This window comes from Neomonachus schauinslandi, chromosome 5, assembly GCF_002201575.2.
Source record: "Neomonachus schauinslandi chromosome 5, ASM220157v2, whole genome shotgun sequence".
In the NCBI taxonomy this organism is placed as follows: Eukaryota; Metazoa; Chordata; class Mammalia; order Carnivora; family Phocidae; genus Neomonachus; species Neomonachus schauinslandi.
In genome coordinates, this window is record NC_058407.1 from 86,523,138 (window position 1) to 86,542,459 (window position 19,322).

At 36.2% G+C, this 19,322-nt stretch overlaps 2 protein-coding genes across 2 annotated transcripts in view; one reads left to right on the forward strand and one right to left on the reverse strand.

The window, feature by feature from the left end:
- Nucleotides 1-649: 649 nt before the first annotated feature.
- On the reverse strand, nucleotides 650-1,714 carry CAPZA3 (capping actin protein of muscle Z-line subunit alpha 3). The gene has a single exon (XM_021690630.1). The coding sequence runs from the start codon at nucleotides 1,564-1,566 to the stop codon at nucleotides 667-669; it is 900 nt and encodes a 299-aa protein (XP_021546305.1). The 5' UTR covers nucleotides 1,567-1,714; the 3' UTR covers nucleotides 650-666.
- A 1,828-nt stretch (nucleotides 1,715-3,542) lies between these two features.
- PLCZ1 (phospholipase C zeta 1) overlaps nucleotides 3,543-19,322 on the forward strand; it is a 50,273-nt gene continuing 34,493 nt past the window's right edge. The window contains 2 exon segments of the mRNA XM_021690703.1: nucleotides 3,543-3,671; nucleotides 15,300-15,531. Coding sequence (XP_021546378.1) covers nucleotides 15,477-15,531 — 55 coding nt within the window. The 5' untranslated portion in view covers nucleotides 3,543-3,671; nucleotides 15,300-15,476.

A 19,322-nucleotide genomic window follows, 5' to 3' on the forward strand; every position in this document is an offset into this window, starting at 1 on the left:
TCATTTAGCACAGGGTCTGGCATGAAATAAGCACTTATAAATGCTTATAGTGATGACTTCACAAGAGTTTGACTCTATAAGCTTGAGAGGTCAGGCTTTTCAAGTTGACTTTTCAAAGACCATGTTAGCTATCAGAAAAGCCCAGGGATTTGAGTAATCCCACTTCTTGCAGGGCAGGGGCGGCCACGGGGGCAGTGGATCCATGTTTACTAATAGTTCTTCATCTGAGGTAGGTTTTGGTATTTGTTGGTTTCATGGAATATCTAACACTAATGTTACTTACTGAAATCCCCTCTCTCCGGTTGGTGTAGGACTGAAATGAATTATGTAAAGTATCACTTGCAGAGTGACTTTCATTTGCATACCTTCTCTAGTTACAAAGAAAGTCAAAGGTCATTCCTACACACACACACGCACACAGAGCCTTAACCCTGGCCACCTTTATAATACTTCTGGGTGCTACATTCTATGGAGCTGTTTTAGGTTCTTCTTGCCTTATTGGTTAATATTCCCTGAGTCAAATTATTTGTTATACTTTTCCCTAACTTAAACTTGCACTTGTCAAGTGATAAGCATCTCTAGTGGCTTCTCGACTTTAGGAAAATACCAACACCACTCCCAGAAACACAAAGAAATCAGGTGGAGACCATTACCAGGAGCAATCCTTTATATTATCCAGTTGCATAACACACTTCTTGAATAAATGACATATCCTAATTTAGGATACATCACCAGATTCAAGTCAGAGAGTATCCTTTGCCAGTCAATAAGAGTGCGGGTCACTGGAAGATCTCTTCGTAGAATTTTTCTCAGGGCTTCGTTTGATAACTCCTGTAGTTCTTCTAAGACTGCAGCTTGAAATATATTCTCTTGCTCTTCCACAAGCCTTGCAAAATTTAAAGCCAGTTGAGCTTGGTTAACTACTTCCAAGCTTTCTTTCAGGTCCTTGGAGATTTCAATATGAAGGTTGACAGCCCTGAAGAAGTGAGCTTGCACAAAAATTCTTCCTGTTACTTGGGTTAGAAATGGATTTATTTGGAAAATCCACTTTGATTTCCAAAGGCCATTCCAGCAATCTCTTGTTTCATAGCTGTGATCCTCAATGCAAGCAATCAAGAACTCCTTATTTTTCACACTTTTTCTCAGCACGTTGCAATTTCCTGTTGGATAGTGATCATTCACATACAGTTTTAAGGCACACAGAACAACATTTCTTAGGTATTCTGTCTCATTCCGAATGATTCCATGACTTTGGATGTCTTTTAACTGGTTTTGAAGCAGGTCGAATTTGAAAGAAAGTTTGCTTTGATAGTCAAAAAATCGGTAGTCACCCACTACATTGTGGTGAGACAGGAGTACTGGATTTCCATCGATGCAGAGTGGCACAGAATATTTTTGGCAGTGTTGGTGGCCTGCACACTCACCTTGATGGTGCATAAGTTTTTCATCACGGATAAGCAGACAGAGATCATCAAAGGCATTAACAAATTCCCCTGGAGGAGCCTGTATTAACAGTCTGCGAATTACTCTTTCTTTCTCTTTCCTACTCAGAACGCTACGTGACATGTTTGGTTGCAGCAGAAGCAAAGCTTCTGAAATAAAGAGTGTTCAAAGGATGAGAAAACATTCCATGAGACACCTTTCCCATCAAGGTGTTAAACATTCAAGCTTAAGATTACTATGTCTAACCATGAAAACAGGTTGTTTGGCAAGCTCTGAGTCTCCTGATGAAGTCATAAAGGAGCTTTCTCTATGAAGTGCGGAACTGCTGATGATATCACAATGGGTGTTCAGACCCAAAGAAAAACATGACAGTCACCTGACAGCGTGGGACCCAGCCAACCAGCTGTACATATTTTGAAGATTTTAAGAACTTAACCTCCTGAACAGCCTTCTTCAAAAGTGGTGTGTCTCGGTCTTGCCAGGGATCTCTATGTTGCCAGGGATCTAGAGAAGTGTTTCTAGAGAGCCCAGAGTTTCTAGAGAGTGTTTGGCAGCCCTTTGCACCTTCGGGGACCACAGTGGCATTGATTAATCCTCAGTCCCTCAGAAGAGTTACCCCAAACCCACTGGAAGCACATTATGCTGAGAAGTTTCAGGGGGGTCAACAAAATAGTAAAAATAAAAACAAGATAGGAAGGCAGTTGATAGAAAAATGCCATAGAGCAGAGGATGCTGCATTTATAAACATTGAGGGTTTGAAGATGTCAAAACATAACAAGAAGACAGAAATTTTCAAGGGCAGTGAAGTGCAGGGTGCACACCTTGCATATGGTTTCTGTGGGATTTAAGCTATCTCCAAAAAACAAGGGCACAAACCACTCTGTGTTTTCTGCTTTCTCCCTAGAAAAGGGGCAGAGGCAACAGCTGATGAATATCAAGAAATTCCTTTACTGCAAAAGGGCAGAGTTAACTATATGTGGAACCTGTGACAACACGTAATGGGGAGAGACTTCTAAGCGAGGAGAAACGGAACAACAGGTCATGAAAATATGGAGAACAAATATCCACTCAGAAGTCCTTTCTCTTCCTCTTTTCTCTTCTTTCTCTTGATTTATCCCCTTTACTTGATTCTCCTCTCATTCTTTTTGAAGGGTCATGAAGTTAAGCCTCTCTCATTTAAGTATAAACTGCTTCCTTCCATCCATCCTAAGCTTTTCTGAATTTCCCTAGCTTCCTGTCTTTTTCTTATAAGAACATGAGTTTTGCCATATTAAGTCATAGCCATTACATTTAAGGGCTTTCGTTAGCTTTAACAATCTGAAATTGAGTGGATTTTTGAACGTTTCATGATTTTATAAATGTCATATTAATTCTCAACCTTAGTTTTTCAAATTGAAGTGTGCTAATTTTTGTAGTTTATTTGTATATGATAAGTAAAGTTGTTTTAGTTTCTTCATTCATACCAAATATACACACTCAGCATGGCATTTTTAACTCTTTTTGATGGTACTTAAAAGTGTTGCTTTTTTTTTTTTTTTTGCGTGTGTGTGTTTGTGTGTATGTGTTTGTGTGTGTGTGTGTAGCTGGACAGTTAACTAATGTTAACTAATATCAGGCATGGTAACTATGTATTAAACACTCAGTAACAGAAACTGTGTTCAATAATATGTTAAGAACTCATTTAATGCCCCCACCTTCCTAAGTATTAATTTGCTCACTTTTCAGACAAGGGAAGTGAAGCTGAGCAACAGGTCAAGTGACAGGGAGATCTTGAAGCCCAGCTGTTCCCCAAGTCTTCAAGAAACAGACTATATTTCCCCAATAATAACTTGATTTCTCAAATGTTTATTTTTATTCTTTACCTGTACTTTTTATTGTGTTATATATGCCCTTTCATACCTTTACTACAGAATAGTACCTACCTAGTTTTGTTTTAAATATTTATCATAGAATTATCTTGTCACTTGAGCACAAAATAGACTATCCCTTAAAAATAAAAATAAAAACATTAAACTGAATAGAAATAAAATACTTCTTTAGGCATTTTAAGTACTTAATGATTTTCTGTGAGAATTTCCTTAACTTCTTTTTTTGTGCTTCATACATGGTTTTTGTCAAAGATTCGGGATGAATTTAAAGGTGGAAAAATTAACGTAGAAAAAACTTACAGATTACTTGAAAAATTAGATATTCCGTGCAATTATATTCATGTGAAATCTGTTTTCAAGGTGAGATGATATCCGCTCCTTGTCTACCCCATCCTAGGAAGGGCTTGATTCAATATTGGGAAATGTCAATAGCTACTTGGATGCTTTCTGCAGAAAATACATATGAAAAATCAGTCTCTTAAGAATTAAAGCAATTAATTATGCTAAATATGTTTATAATCAAGAAGGAGAGAATTTAGGTAGGCAGTAAAATGAGCTATTAATAAAATTTGAAATAATACCAGATTATTAATTTAGCACTATAAGCTGAATATAGGAATGTTCACATAAGATTAGGATTGCTCATATGATTAGATCAAAATCATATAAATGATGAAATGGTAAATGGATTGGATCTTAATAATTTATAGAAGGAATAAGTAATATTGAGAAAAATGGCATTTAGCTCACATCAAAGTAGAAAATCATGCCCCAAATTCTTTTTGTTTGAAGAAGAACCACTAGGGAGGGAACCTGACTCAATTCTTTCACTAGAGGACAGAGGGAAAGATGGTAAGTACAAGAGAAGAAGTCAAGCATTCAGCTGAGTTTGCCTTAGGAAGATGGCAAATTTCTTGGCGAATCAGGCAAGAATACTAGATTGGCCAATCTAGATAGTTAGGAAGATAGAAATCCTGAAGCTGATAGTGTTTTTTGAAAGAGACTACCCAGATAACAACCTATGTTGAAATGTTACCATTATTGCAAACTGTGAAGCTTGTGTTATCTACTTGCAAGCTAACCAATTAGCCTGATATAATTTCATGGATGATGGCAGAGGCATGTTTCTGGTTCAGGGAAGATAACTTGTTACTCACAAAAATAGCAACTGAAAGAGCATCAGCATTTTGGTGCCATTTCTCCCAGCCTCAGTTCCTAAAGCGTGATGTGAAGAGGGCCAATTGACACATGCACATGCAGCGGATTGAGTTACCAGAGAAGGACCTCAAGCTTAAGGAAACCCAATCCTTTATCATGGGCAGTAAGCCTGCCTGATCTTTGCCCAGGAAGGTGTCGTTATCATTATTATCATGCACAGTAAACCTGCTCTTTCCTATGGAAGGAGATACTATCTCTCGTTATGCAAACATCTTTCAACAGCTAGTTCTGAAGAAAGTGTTGGTGCCTCTGCTCAGAAACTTGCAGAGACATGGGAGACCATGGAGAGCAGCCCCCCATCAAGTACTTCTCTCAATAAGATTTAGCCCCCGTGTTTACAAATCACAAAGAGGAGGTTAAAAAAAAAGCTGTACTTCTTAAGAGATTGCAGTAAAAGACGAGTTTCAAGTTGTATTTATGAATGCAAGCAGTATATGCTGCCATAAGCTATCAGGATTTTAATCAACTCATGTCTAATACCATACCTGAAGAACGTAAGTTTTTGTGAAAGATCTTTACATGTAGAATTTTCCCCCAGTAGTGTCACTCAAAGGGAGAAACAACTATGTACTTTCTAGTTTAATAAAATTCACATGTAATACAATGTAGAGGTAATGTATTAAATCTCCATCAAATGTGAAATATGATAAATCTTATTCAGTGATTATCAGGTTGCTTTGAATTATCTGCAAAATAAAGATATGTGTCTGAAATGCACTTGAGTAAAATGCATGCCATATTTAAAAGTATTATGTCGAATGTGCAGCAGTTATAACAAGTAAGGCAATAGCTCATTAATTGAAACTGATGATTATTTGGACATGGCAGGAATGAAGGTCTATTTTGTTTAGCAAAACCTTTTTGGAGTGGCTATGAAAACGATGTGAATTATAAAAATTAGAGGGGCAAAGGTTGCTTAGAATTCTTCAAAGCCCCTTTCAAATGACCTCAAATAATTTAAAGTATACATTGTATATAAACAGGGCTGATGATCTGGATAAGCAATCTTTATCTATTAAAATAATTCCCCTAGGCCCTTTAATAAATAATACTTTGCTGTCTTAGGCTAAATTGCCATATATGCATTAAAATGTTAATTAAATAGAATGCTAGGGAAGGTGTATTGGCCTACTAAATTTTCTGGATAGTTAAAAATTAGGCTTCTTAAACACTGGACTGTTTTGTTCCAACTTTTGTTGTCTGTCTTTCTACACTTCATGGGTACAGCTTGTAGCCAGAGTAAATAAAATGAATCATGATGAATCTTATTTTGATGACCAAAATCTTCTAGAGTTTCAGGGCTATTGTTATTGGCAAGCTCAATGGGCATGGAGACTCTTTACTCCACTAGATCTTAACTGTGTAGGACTTGGCAACCCAGAAGTTGCTCTGAGCAAACATCGTAATCTGCAGAATGGGGATACTGATACAGTTATCTTGCAGGATTGTGCTGAGTATTAAATATTATTTGTGAATGTGTCTAATAGTAGGCTTGGCAAAGAGTAAACACTCAACAAATATTAGTTGAAGCTATAACAATCATAATTGTTCAAAAAATATAGAAAATTGCTTTATGTTTATTGATTTCTTAAGAAGCTGGCATAAATTATGATGTGAATTTATTTCCTTATTGGGTAAATATTTACCATGAAATTTAAGTAAAGAAGATGTACGTTTATGACCTTGGAAAAATATTCTAAATTTCATTTTACAAAATTAATTATTGAGTCATGACTTGAAGAGCAGTTCCCTAAGATTTTTTAATCCCTTTATTAAAAAATCTTTATTACTTTAAATCATTGTCTTTAATTTGTAGTGTGCAAGATATTTTATAGGAAATACCATGTGTCATTTCAATACACATTGCTAGCCTGAGACTACCTTCTTGATTGTTGGTTGAGTATGAAATAGCATCTTTCTTAATTTTAAGAATTCATGTTATAATTGGGCTTACCTTAAGTTTTCAAATTCTCTAAGCAGTTAACAGCCATTATTAAATCTATAGTATGTGCATGGCACTCTGTTAGAAACTATGGATTGTAAAAAATTAATAAAGTGCTCTCTTTCTCTCATTAGAAGGAGAAGAAATGCAGAAATTACTATTTTATATGTAGATTATAATAAATTTCATAGGTAATACATACAGGGAATCTGAGGAGACAGAGACTCAAACGTGGGCTTCTATAAAAGATGCCACTGTAGAGGAAGCATTCTTGTTGGCCCTTGAAGAATAATAAGCAGTACGTGTAGAGTACAGTGTGAGAAGTGCTCGGGGAGTAAAAGGTAATGAAGTATGACTTGCATGTAGGATGCATGAAGGGAGTGGTGAGAAATGGCTGCAAATGCTAGGCATGGCCAGATGACAAAAATCCTGAGTGGTAGGCTATGGAATTTGGATTTACTGTTATAGGCAATGGGTAGCCACTGAAAATTTTTGAGTAGGGAGATTGTGAAAATTTTAGGATAAATCTGGCAGCAATGTAGAGTGGTTTGAGAGTTAAAAGGTAGAGAGAGGAGGGAACGTATATCTCTGCTGCCTCTGCCTTACAAATGTGAAACTTGGGTCAACTCAGCCACTTATATTTTTGTTTGGTTTATGATTTCCTACCTTAGTTGGTCCTCCACAGTCTAAGCTTATTTTTTATCTCAAAAACAAATAGCTCCATATCCTTTTCTAAACACTACATTCTCTCCTTTAGCAGATAAACTGAAAGAATCCTTTACATTTCTTTCTCCACTTCTTCGATGATTCATTGCAATAAATTTTGCCTTTACACCTACCTTGAAAACGTCAATTTTTTAAAATGGTAAATACAATGGTTAGGCTCTCTGTGCATTTTATTTATCCCTCTTTTCTTAAACTACTCCCCATTCTGACTTCTATGACATCACTCTCTCCTAGTTTTCTTTTAAATTTCTGATCATTCCTTTTTCATCTGTCCTGCCATCATTTTTTCTTTTGCTCTTCTCTTAAAGTTGAGTTCTTATTTATTTTTACTTTATATACTATTCTGAACAATTTTATTAACTTTTCTTTTTTCTCCAGTTTTATTGTGATATAATTGACATCCAACATTGTATTAGTTTCAGGTGTACAACATGATGATTTGACATATGTGTATATTGAAAAATGATTACCACAATAAATTTAGTAAATATCCATCAGCTCACATAGGTACAAATTTCTTTTTCTGTGATTAGAACTTTTTTTTTTAAAGATTTTATTTATTTATTTGAGAGAGAGAGAATGAGAGACAGAGAGCACGAGAGGGAAGAGGGCAGAGGGGGAAGCAGACCCCTGCTGAACAGGGAGCCCGATGTGGGACTCGATCCTGGGACTTCAGGATCATGACCTGAGCCGAAGGCAGTTGCTTAACCAACTGAGCCACCCAGGCGCCCTGTGATTAGGACTTTTAAGATGACTCTTGTAGCAACTTTCAAATATGCAATACGGTATTGCTAATTTAGTTACCAAACTGTGTGTTACATCCCCAGAACTTATTATTATATACGCTGTATCAGTGTTAGCTACAGTCATCATGTACATTTCATCCCTAGTACTTGTTTATCTTATAATTGGAAGTTTGTACCTTTTGACCACCTTCACCCATTTCTTCCACCCCATCAGCCCTGCCTCTGGTAATCATCAGTCTGTTCTCTGTTTCTATGAGTTCAGTTTTTTTAGATTCCACTTATAAGTGAGATCATTTAGTATTGGTCTTTCTCTGACTTATTTCATTTGACATAATGGCCTCAAGGTTTATCCATGAAATCACAAATTATAGAATTTCCTTCTTTTCTATGGCAGAGTAATATCTTATTCATATTTTCTTTATTCATCTGTTGATAGACACTTAGGTGGCTTCCATCTCTTGGCTATTGTAAATAATGCTGTAATAAACATGGAGGTACAGAGATCTTTTCAAAATAGTGATTTTGTTTCCTTTGAATAAATATCAGGAAGTGGAATTGTTGTATGATATGGTAGTTAGTTCTATTTTTAATTTTTTGAGTAATTTTCATATTGTTTATAACCATTATTTGAATTCTTTATCTGGTAAATCTCTTATCTCTGTTTCATTTAGGTCTGTTTCTGTTTATTTTGTTCTTTTGTTTGGAATGTATCCCTCTGTTTCTTCATTTTCTTTTACTCTCTGTGTTGGTTTCTGTGCATTAGATAGAACAGCCACCTCTACCAGTCTTGAAGGAGTGGCCTCATTTAGAAGATGAAACTTACTGTTCAGCTCAGCCTTAGCTTTTGTTTGTTTCTCAAACTTTGTCCAAGCAGCCTACTTTATTCTTAGTGTCTCCCTGTCATTGAGGGAATGCCGAGACCTATCAGTGTTCCAAAGGGGAGGATCCCAGTCAGCACCTAGATGTGGGCTGATTAGAAGCCCGATCCCCCAGGTAGCAGCTTTTAAAGTATACAAATAAACCTTTTTCAGGGAAAGACTGGAAATGAGTGTCTCTATAACTCCCTCTGCACCAAGCTCCAGTGGGACAACTAGCCAAGGGTTTTTGCTTTGTTTGCCACAGTTCTGCTGAACCTGTGAGCACAAACCCTACTGGCTGTCAGATCCAGGCTGTCATCCTTTGAGTGGCAGCTGCAAAAGCTGGAGTGCCAGATGTGTGCACATGCTTGTTTCAGGGAGATACTCGTGATCTGGAGGGAGACAGAGAGAAACATGAAGATGGTACCTTCTGGCCTCCCTGGTCTCTAGGGAAGATTGTAGTCTGCCTTTCCACCTGTGTTGGATCAGAAGCATGACTCTCAGGCTGTAGCTTTTAAGATAACCAAATAGGCCTCTTTCAGGGAAAAAAAAAACTCTGTGTTAGTCTGCTGCCTCCGTGCTGAGCCCTAGGGGGATAGCCATCATGAGTTCTTGTGAACTGTTAAGAATGGTTTACTATAGCTTTGTGGATCTTGTGGACACAAACCCCAGTTGGCTTTAGGAGCTAGGTGTTTTGGGAGCCTATCTCTCAAGTGGAAGTCTTAAAAGATGGGGCACTAGAAGTTGGGTCCAAACCCCTCACTCCTCAGGGAGAAGCAGAGAGTTGTGGGTTCTCTTCCAATTATATGTCACCATGTTGTGGGTGAGGTTTGTGGACAGATTGTGTCTCAGCCTCTCCTGCCTATTTTGATACAGAATTTTTTCTCCTTTGTCCAATATGAAGGGAAGTTAGTTCACTCAAATAGTTTTTGGATTTCTTGCAGAGGGAATTGTCACATATGTAGTTGTAGCTTTGGTATGTCCATGGGAGGAGGTGAGTTCTGGAGGTTCCTGGTTCACCACCTTATTGCCTTTCAATGACTTTCATTACCAAGTTAATGGGAACAAAGCACAAGTTTTCTATCTTGAACAACAAAGCTATGTACATGCTACTATTTGTTCATCACCTGCCATATTCTAGGCCTTGTGTTAGGTTTTTACATACATTATTTCAATGTACATCCAAGGAAATTGTTATTAGTCTCTTTTTACACATAGAGATATAGAGGATAAGAATGTTGATTTAATTTGTTTATGTCATATTACTGTGGAAACTCATGTCTGGGTCTGTCTGCCTGCAAAATCCTTGTGTTTTCTCCTATAATACACCAATCCTCATTTCCCATCCCAACTAATTGTCTCCTGGCTCTCTTGGTTTGGGTGAAGATACTTCATGTTTATTATATTTAAGATAAACCATCTTTCCTTTCAAAACTGTCTTCCTTTTTCTTGAAGATGGCAGCACTATTCTCTCAGTTATCCAAGCCAGAAACCCGAGAGAGTCCCAGACTCTTTCTCTTACTTTATCTCTACATCAAATTTTCAAATCTTTTAAGGGCTATTTTATTCCTACACAAAGTCAATTGGTCTCCAACTGCTTGCTACTCAAAGTGTGCTCTTCAGACTAGCATCTCTTGCATCCCCTGGGAACTTGTTAGAAACACAGAATCAGACATATTGAAGCTGACTGCATTTTAACAAGTCCCTCAGTGACTTATATGTCCATTAAAGTTAGAATAGCCCTATAAACTGGTTCCTTGCTTTTAATCTTACCTTGTATATAGCTGTCAGAATGATCTTTCTAAAACAAAATCTACATGATTTCCCTCATTAAAGCTCATCAGTCAGTCACTGGTTGAGAATGAAGTCTGAGAGCCTCAGTGTGGCATCCAAGGGGCCTCTAGGATGCAATTTTGACTTCACCTTTATCTCTCACTGCAGCTTCACTAACATCCTCTCTAATCACATTCCTGTTTTGTACTGTCATGTGTTTTATTTGCTCTGATCCCAACAATTAGAATAACTCTTTTCCTCTTCACTTTCGGGCAACCATCTTCTTTCTCAATGAAAGTTCAGCTCCAGGATCACCTCTTCTATGAAGACCTTTTGTCTCCAAGAGGAATTGCCCAACGTTCTTTTTCTGTTGTGTATAAAGTGTCCATTTTAACACTTTCATGTCAGCTTTCCTTTTCTAGAATATGAGCTCCCAGGGGGCACTGATAAGGTGTTGCCTTTACATCCTTACTACTCTATTTCATTTCTGATTCATATATTTAGTTAGGAAGAAAGGGAAGACAGAGAGAAGACAGAGTTGTTAAGCAGTGTAAATTAGTATGTCAGAGTTTGGGGAAAAAGGTGGCAAATCATATCATTTCCTGTGATATATTTTGAATACTCTGTTTTTAGTGTAATTTTGGAGACAAATTGAAACACCTCATCTTAATTTAAAAGGGAATTCTGTGTTTCAATAGATCAAATTTCTTGTGAGGTCATTATTTTAAGTGACACTTCATCTTTTTACTAGCAAACTGAGCAAGGGAAAATGGTAACATGAAAAGCTTTAATTTTGTTTTCTGAAAGCATACTATCAGAATATCAATAGAATCATTTTAATATGTTCTTTTATCTTCATGTTTTCAACCATTCATTCAAACATACAGTCACTAATGTCCTATGCTAGGCTAGGTCCAGTACTAGGCATTGGGAATAAAAAGAATAAAATATCTACCTTCATGGTGTTCATGGTCTTAAGGTAAGACATATACTTTTAAATTATACATAAACATTGAATGGGTTGTTTGGTAAAGGTCTTTTTGTAATGCCTTGTAGAGACTAACCACTTAATGAATTTTTTTTAAACAAGAGAAAAATGGCTTCATTACTCTTATTTTATGCTGTATTTATAAATTATTAATATGTAATATTTCTAAAAGCTGTAGTATTCCCTGAAGTGGGGCCCAAGATTTTGCATATTTTTGGTAATATGTATTTAAAAATATATTTTCCTATTCTTCCTAGGTTTAGGGATATGTTAACTCTTTATCCAGTTAAATGCACGTATTTCACCAGAATCGTAAAATTGTTTAGGTGTTAGATCATGTTCTTAATACCTTCAGTCAGGCATTCTTTTATTCTTTCAAGTACTAAGAGTACAAGAAGCAAATGGCAAACTTCCTGTCCAAGGCAATTCTAGAAGGGATTTAGAAAAAAAAAAAAGGCTTTCATTCCAGTGTAATAAATTCTATGATAGAAGAAGATTCAGAGTCTTATAAAAAAAAAACAGAGGTGGGCTATCTGATATGGCCTGGGGGAGACAGAAAGGAACATTTGGGAAGACTTCTAGAGGAGGATACTTTTCCAAGAATTAGTAAAAATTAGTAGGTTAGGAAGTGAAAGAAGGGTATTCCAGACAGAAGAAACAGCCTATGCAATAGCAAGAGAGTTTGGTATTTGTACTGTAACTAATTCAGAGCACCAAAAGTGTGAGGTGCAAGAAAGAAAAGGATTAGAGCAGACACCATCAATGACATCTTAAAGGACCTTGGATGCCAACACGATACAGTTTGGGTTTTGTCTTGAAGACAAAAAGGAAATACTGAGCAATTTAACAGGTGGTTGAAAGGATCAGATTTGTATTTTACACAATTTATTTCTACTTATATACTGTCGATATGCATGATGGTGTATTGACATGTCTTTCTTCCTGCTGTTCCTCTGTGTGGTTTTGGAGTTAGTTCAAATCCTGGTCTACCATGCCTGTGGGACTGGGGACAATTGACCTAAGATTTCTGAGCCCCAGTTTCCTCCTACAGGGGAGATATTAAATTTATACATTGGTAATCTATCAGTTTTGATGCTATTATGTGTGTCAGTCCTCAGATTTGAATCCTTCTTGCTTATCGCTTTCCTTTTTCCTGCTTCCCCTGCTGCTGATTTTGTTACCCAGGCTCCATCATTACTGACTTCCCTTGCTTTCCTTTTCCTTTTCTCTTTCTACTAAAATTAAAATTTCCCATCTTCAGTAATACAATTTTCATCTATTCTGTGTGGTTTTTATTTTTTGGTAATTTAATTAGTGTTTGACTGTTAACTCCTTTGGGTTGGATCAAATAGCAGTTATTTGGATTTGTGGAATTTTGTTTGAACTTTACATCTCTAATTCTTTCTAGTATCAGATGACAACTTTGATCTTTTGGGAAAAACAAAACAGAACAAGTCAGATGGCCAAGTTTAAACCTTGCTTGAAAGTAATAAAACTTTCATCACTTAGTGGATAATGTATTTTATTTTATACTGCTACTTAATAGGACCGTAATTTTTAATTTATACAATTTTATATAACGAAATTTGCGGGAATTACAGGGACACTTGATTTTTAGGGGCTTGTTAAAGATCTTATAACTAATTATGAGTGGGATGGGGCTAAAATAAAATAAATTTAATTCTATGACATTGACTTTAATCCAGAATTTAAAAATAGTAAGTTGAATCTTGTTAGTCTACTAAGATAATTGATAACATGAATTACTTTAAGATTATATAATTTTAAGGTGCTATTATTGTTGAATGAGCTCTGGGCCCAATTTGCCAAGAACAGAGCCCAGCTTTTCTCCCAAGCTTATCTTCATCTCATTCCCATTTGGGGCTTCATCCCCTTCTTCCTCATGTTGCCCCATACACATGGATTCACATTCCTTTGTGAACTAACCTGATACTCTTCATATTCAATTCCCAGCTCAGACTGCTTCTTAGATCCCTCATATCAGACTGTCTGGTCTACCACTGAACTTTTGCTGTTGTACTGTAGGGGTTCATTTTATGAGCAAAAGTGCAAAAGATGAGACACTAGGCTGGATGATGTGAGGGAAGCAGAACTTGATAAGACATAGCAATACATTGATATCTAGAACAACCATTTATTGTATATTTGCAGTCCTCACAGCAACTTGATGACATAGGTAGTGAAAAATCCCATTTTTCAGATGAAGAATATGAAGCTCAGAGAGTTTAATTTATGTTCCATCCTGCAGTTCTCTGTCACTTCCAATTGGTCACACCCAACTGGTCATTCTACACTTTTACTTCTGCTAGTCATTTTCCTACACAGAACCTCACACTATTTCTGATGCTTTTAATAACTGGACACAGCCCACTTTCTTGTTTCCATCTCATAAAGTTCAAACATGAATTTTCCAGAAAAGCCAGGTGAATCCACTCTTTCTTATCAGAACCCACCTTGTTTGTCGCTGCCCCCAATCCTTCAATGATAATGTACATTTCACTTCCTCAAGATGTTCCATAGCTACTGTGGTTACTGTAGTGCTATTACCACCCCTGCAACTTCTGAAGTTTACAGTGACCTTGAATGTCTCAGATTTACTCTGATGTTTATGTGTATCAGTGGCATGGGATTACAAACCATCTCACATGGCTGTAAGAAGGTACTGAAGGAGAGTGGAAGAGAAAAATGAAACATATAATTGAAAGACAACTTAGAATCCTCATCAACTCCCACACATTTTTCCATGCCCACTATGGCCACTGGGTTTTTTTTTTTTTTTTCCTTCTGGTCTGAGTATTTATTTATTTATTTATTTATTTTTTAAATTTTTTAAATTTTTTTATTTTTTATTTTTTTATTCTTATGTCAATCCCCATACATTACATCATTAGTTTTAGATGTAGTGTTCCATGATTCATTGTTTGTGCATAACACCCAGTGCTCCATGCAGAATGTGCCCTCCTCAATACCCATCACCAGGCTAACCCATCCTCCCACCCCCTCCCCTCTAGAACCCTCAGTTTGTTTTTCAGAGTCCATCATCTCTCATGGTTCGTCTACCCCTCCGATTTCCCCCCCTTCATTCTTCCCCTCCTGCTACCTTCTTCTTCTTCTTCTTTTTTTTTCTTAACATATATTGCATTATTTGTTTCAGAGGTACAGATCTGAGATTCAATAGCCTTGCACAATTCACAGCGCTTACCAGAGCACATACCCTCCCCAGTGTCTATCACCCAGTCACCCCATCCCTGCCACCCCACCCCCCACTCCAGCAACCCTCAGTTTGTTTCCTGCGATTAAGAATTCCTCATATCAGTGAGGTCATATGATACATGTCTTTCTCTGATTGACTTATTTCGCTCAACATAATACCCTCCAGTTTCATCCATGTCATTGCAAATGGCAAGATATCATTCCTTTTGATGGCTGCATAATATTCCATTGTATATATATACCACATCTTCTTTATCCATTCATCTGTCGATGGACATCTTTGGCCACTGGGTTTTAAGTGGTATTTTCCACTTAAGTTTTTCCAACTTCAGCATCATTTCATGCAGTTCTATATATTTTATTTGAGATAAGAATCCAATGTAAGATTCATCTTCTTTCAAGTATTAGTTGTTATATATATTACACAAATACTCTATAAACTATTTATTTTGTGTATTTTTTATATTCACAATGTGAGCCCACCAGTCATTTTTTTTTTAGTAGGATAATGACAGGCTGAAGCAAGGAAGAATCACCATAGAAGAATTTAGATCAATTTATCGAATTATTGCACACAGAGAAGAAATTATTGAGATTTTCAACACATATTCTGGAAACCAGAGATTTCTTTTTGAAAAAAACCTGCTTCAATTTTTGATACAAGAACAGTATGCACTTGACATGACTACAAATATTGCTTTTGAGATCATTCAAAAGTATGAGCCTATTGAAGAAGGTATGCTTACATTTCAAAGTTTTCTCAAATATCTAAATGCACAGTATTTTTTTATGAATTACAGTTATCAAGTTAAAATTTTGGGATGGGTCAGATTTCTTCTGGATAACATAAAATATTGGCAATTTTATTTCTATATTTTATAGACTGTATATATACTTTTTAGAAAACTGCACTGTGAAAACAGTTACATTCTTTCCTACTTCATTGTCAAGCTTCCTTTTTTTTTTTTTTTTTTTTTAAACTGCTTTGGTATATCTCTTAAGTGTTCAGAGACCAGCTTAGGCATGGAAAGCAAGATGAGATTCTGTTACGTGTACTGTGATGAAAGAGTCTTCATTTTCCTTAATAAGTTAAAAACCAAGTAATAGTCTTCTACATTTATACATTATACTACTGAAAATATATGGAAGTATTAAATAGCTAAGTGAAAACTATTCTAGGAAAAAAGTAAAATATTACAAAATCACTACTTTCTTCATTGTTTATATACATAATTGTCTATAAAGTTTCATAAACATGAAAAAAAATTTTCCTTCATTTTTGAATATAGTCATCTGGTTTATTTTATTTTATTTTTTAAAAGATTTTATTTATTTGAAAGAGAGAGAGAGGGAGAGCATGAGTGGAGGCAGGGGTAGAGGGAGAGGGAGAAGCAGACTCTTCACTGAGTGGGGAGCCTGACAGGGGCTCAATCCCAGGACCCGAGATCATGACCTGAGCTGAAGCCCTTCTGAGCCACCCAGGCACCCTTAGTCCTCTAGTTTGAATTAAATGACCATTTAAGCTAATCATGTGTCATATAATTTTTGATCTTTGTCCCACTTTTTAATGGGCAAAACATTTCACATTTTTTCCACTTATGCGTATCTTTAAATGAAAATAGACATAATATAATAAAATATTCACATAATTCTGTAAAAGTACCATTAAAGCAGTGTTTAGCCCTACACAAATTAATAAAATAGCTCAGAATATTTATTTAACAAGGGAAGTATGAAAGTTCAAGTTCTGCCTTTGAAAGTTGGTTTATGTACCAATGTTTATGATAATATGGGTTCTAACAAAATCAAACATTTCTTCATTGAGTCACATATTCATAACTTATTCCAATATTTATTTGTGGCAACCAAGTCTGCTTCTTGGGACTGAGGATACTGCCTTATGAAGAATAAGGCAAAGTAGGTCTTATGTTAATGATGGGGGTGTGAAGGAGACTGACAATGAATAAATATATAAAAGGATGATTCCACAGAATGCTCTGTACTGTGAGTGATAGAGAGTAAACAACCCAGGAAGACTAGCTCTGGTTGGGTGTTTAGGGTGGTCCATTCTGAGGATGTGACCTTTAAGCTGACACCAAATTGATAAGAAAGAACTAGTCATGTGACAAAATGGGAGAAGTTTCTGAGGTCAAGGGAAGAAAAGTATTGGACATGAGTTGGAGAATTCAAGAAATAAGAGAACAGTGTGGCTGGAACTTGGAGAATGAGGGAAAGATGAATTTGGGAGATAAGCAGGAATCAAGTCATGTTTGTCTTGCAGGTCATAATTAGGATTTGGGCTCCATGACTCACTGTCATGAAAAGATTTTGGAGAGTTGCAGTGGTAAGACTGAATGCAGTACTAGTAAGAGTTTGGTGTGATCACTATTAAAATTTTTGCAGGTTTGCAACAAGATAAAGAGCTTGCACCAGGATGTAAAACAACTACACCACTAAGCATGCCTGATAAGTTCAGCTGACTACTTCTTTTTTTAACAGCAAAAATTTTCTCTAAAGAAGTAGTGAACTGATTTATGTTTTGGCTCAAGCTCTTTATGCAACTGCTGACTGGAAACAACCAGTCCACAGATAAGCTCTTTGAGTAGCAGTGATGTAGTAGTGAGTATTCAAAAAAAAAAAATTTACTTTGGCACCGTTACCTGCAGGGGTAAATCAAAAAAGAAAAAAGGATAATGAAATGGTTGGCAGTGACATCTTGGAACTGTGTTTGCATTTTAACTATAATACTACACTGTTCATCCATTATATCATTTGAGCCTCCCTCGGGCTCAGATACTTTCACACACACCAAGACCTTGTGTTTCATTTACATGCTTATTGATCACTTATTAAGGCCAATTAGAATTATGATTGGATAGTCCCAAATGCTGCTGGCTCCTCAATCTCATCCCACTTTGGTACGTGATGTGCACCAAAAGAGGTTTTTAAATATCCATGACATTAACTCTCATCTCAATCTTGTAGCTTTTAAGGGCACAAAATGAGTTTGTTTGTTTTCTATTCCATTATCAAAGATATTAACTTAATTATTCAGTAGTTCAAAAGGGCTATAAAGCAATCACTGCTCCAGAAAAAAGAATAAATTCATGCAAATCTTTACTATTACAATATATGATGCATTTGCCCATATGCTCCCATACTCCTAAATTTTCATGTCTTTCAAACAGCGAGTTTGCCTGCCTATAAACATTTTATGTATTCTTTTCTAGCTTTCATTTTTTTAAGCCAAAATTGTAATAGCATTTTGAATGCTGGCTTTTTCACTTTTATGAAGTAATAAACATTTACTTTTGTCACTATATATTTTTTCTGATACATTATCTTTAATTGCTGCTTAGTACTATATCATATTTTGAGCCTTAATTTGTTTTCTCCCCCATTTATTTTGCTTTTATAAATAACGCTAGTGTGAGCGAGCATTCTTGCATATCAATCTTTGTCTGAGTCTCTATTTCTATAGTATAAATTCCCAGAAATAAAATTCTTTGTCAAGGATCACTCTCTAGTTTAAAGTGAATATTCACACCAGCTGTTATTTTGAGACAAACTGAATTATGAATAACAAAATAATAATAACAACTAGCATTGATAGAGCTAATTTATGTAACTAATATATAAGGATAGGAGCTATGATTACCATCATCCCAAAGATAGGGAGAAGTTAACTAACATGCTTAATGTGTAACAAGTAAATAGACTTAACTAAAACTATCTGATTCCAGAGTCAGTGTTTTGCTTAAATACATAATTTTGGTAATGTTATGTCAATAGTATAAAAGTTCAGCGATAGTTTACTAAAGATGCTAATATGCAAATGATCCAGCAATTCCATTCATAAACATGTACCCAACAGAAATGTATACATATTTGCACCAAAAGACATGTACTGGTTGTTTATAGCCGCATTCTCTGTAAGAGCCTCCAACTGGAAATGATCTAACTGCTCCTCAAGAATAGAATTGATAAATAATTGTGGTGTACTCACACAATGGAATACTATCCAACAATGGGAATAAACAATGTCTAACTATATGCAGCTATGAATAAATCATAGAAACAATGTTGAGCAAAATAAATCAGCCACAAAAAAATACGTAGTGTGTGAATTCATTCCTATAAAGCACAAAAAACAGAGAAAACTAATCTAGGTGATTAGAAGCCAGACCACTGATACACTTGAGTTAGGAGGGAGAAACTGAAAAGTTAGCAGAAGGCAGGCTTCTGGGGTGCTGCAATGTTTTGTTCTTTGAGGTGGGTGCTGCTTATCTAGATGTTTAGCTTATGGAAATTCATTGACCTATGACATATGTATTTTCCTATATGTATTTTTTTTTAAAGATTTTATTTATTTATTTGACAGAGAGAGACACAGTGAGAGAGGGAACACAAGCAGGGGGAGTGGGAGAGGGAGAAGCAGGCTTCCTGCCAAGCAGGGAGCCCAATGCGAGGCTTGATCCCAGGACCATGGGATCATGACCTGAGCCGAAGGCAGATGCCCAATGACTG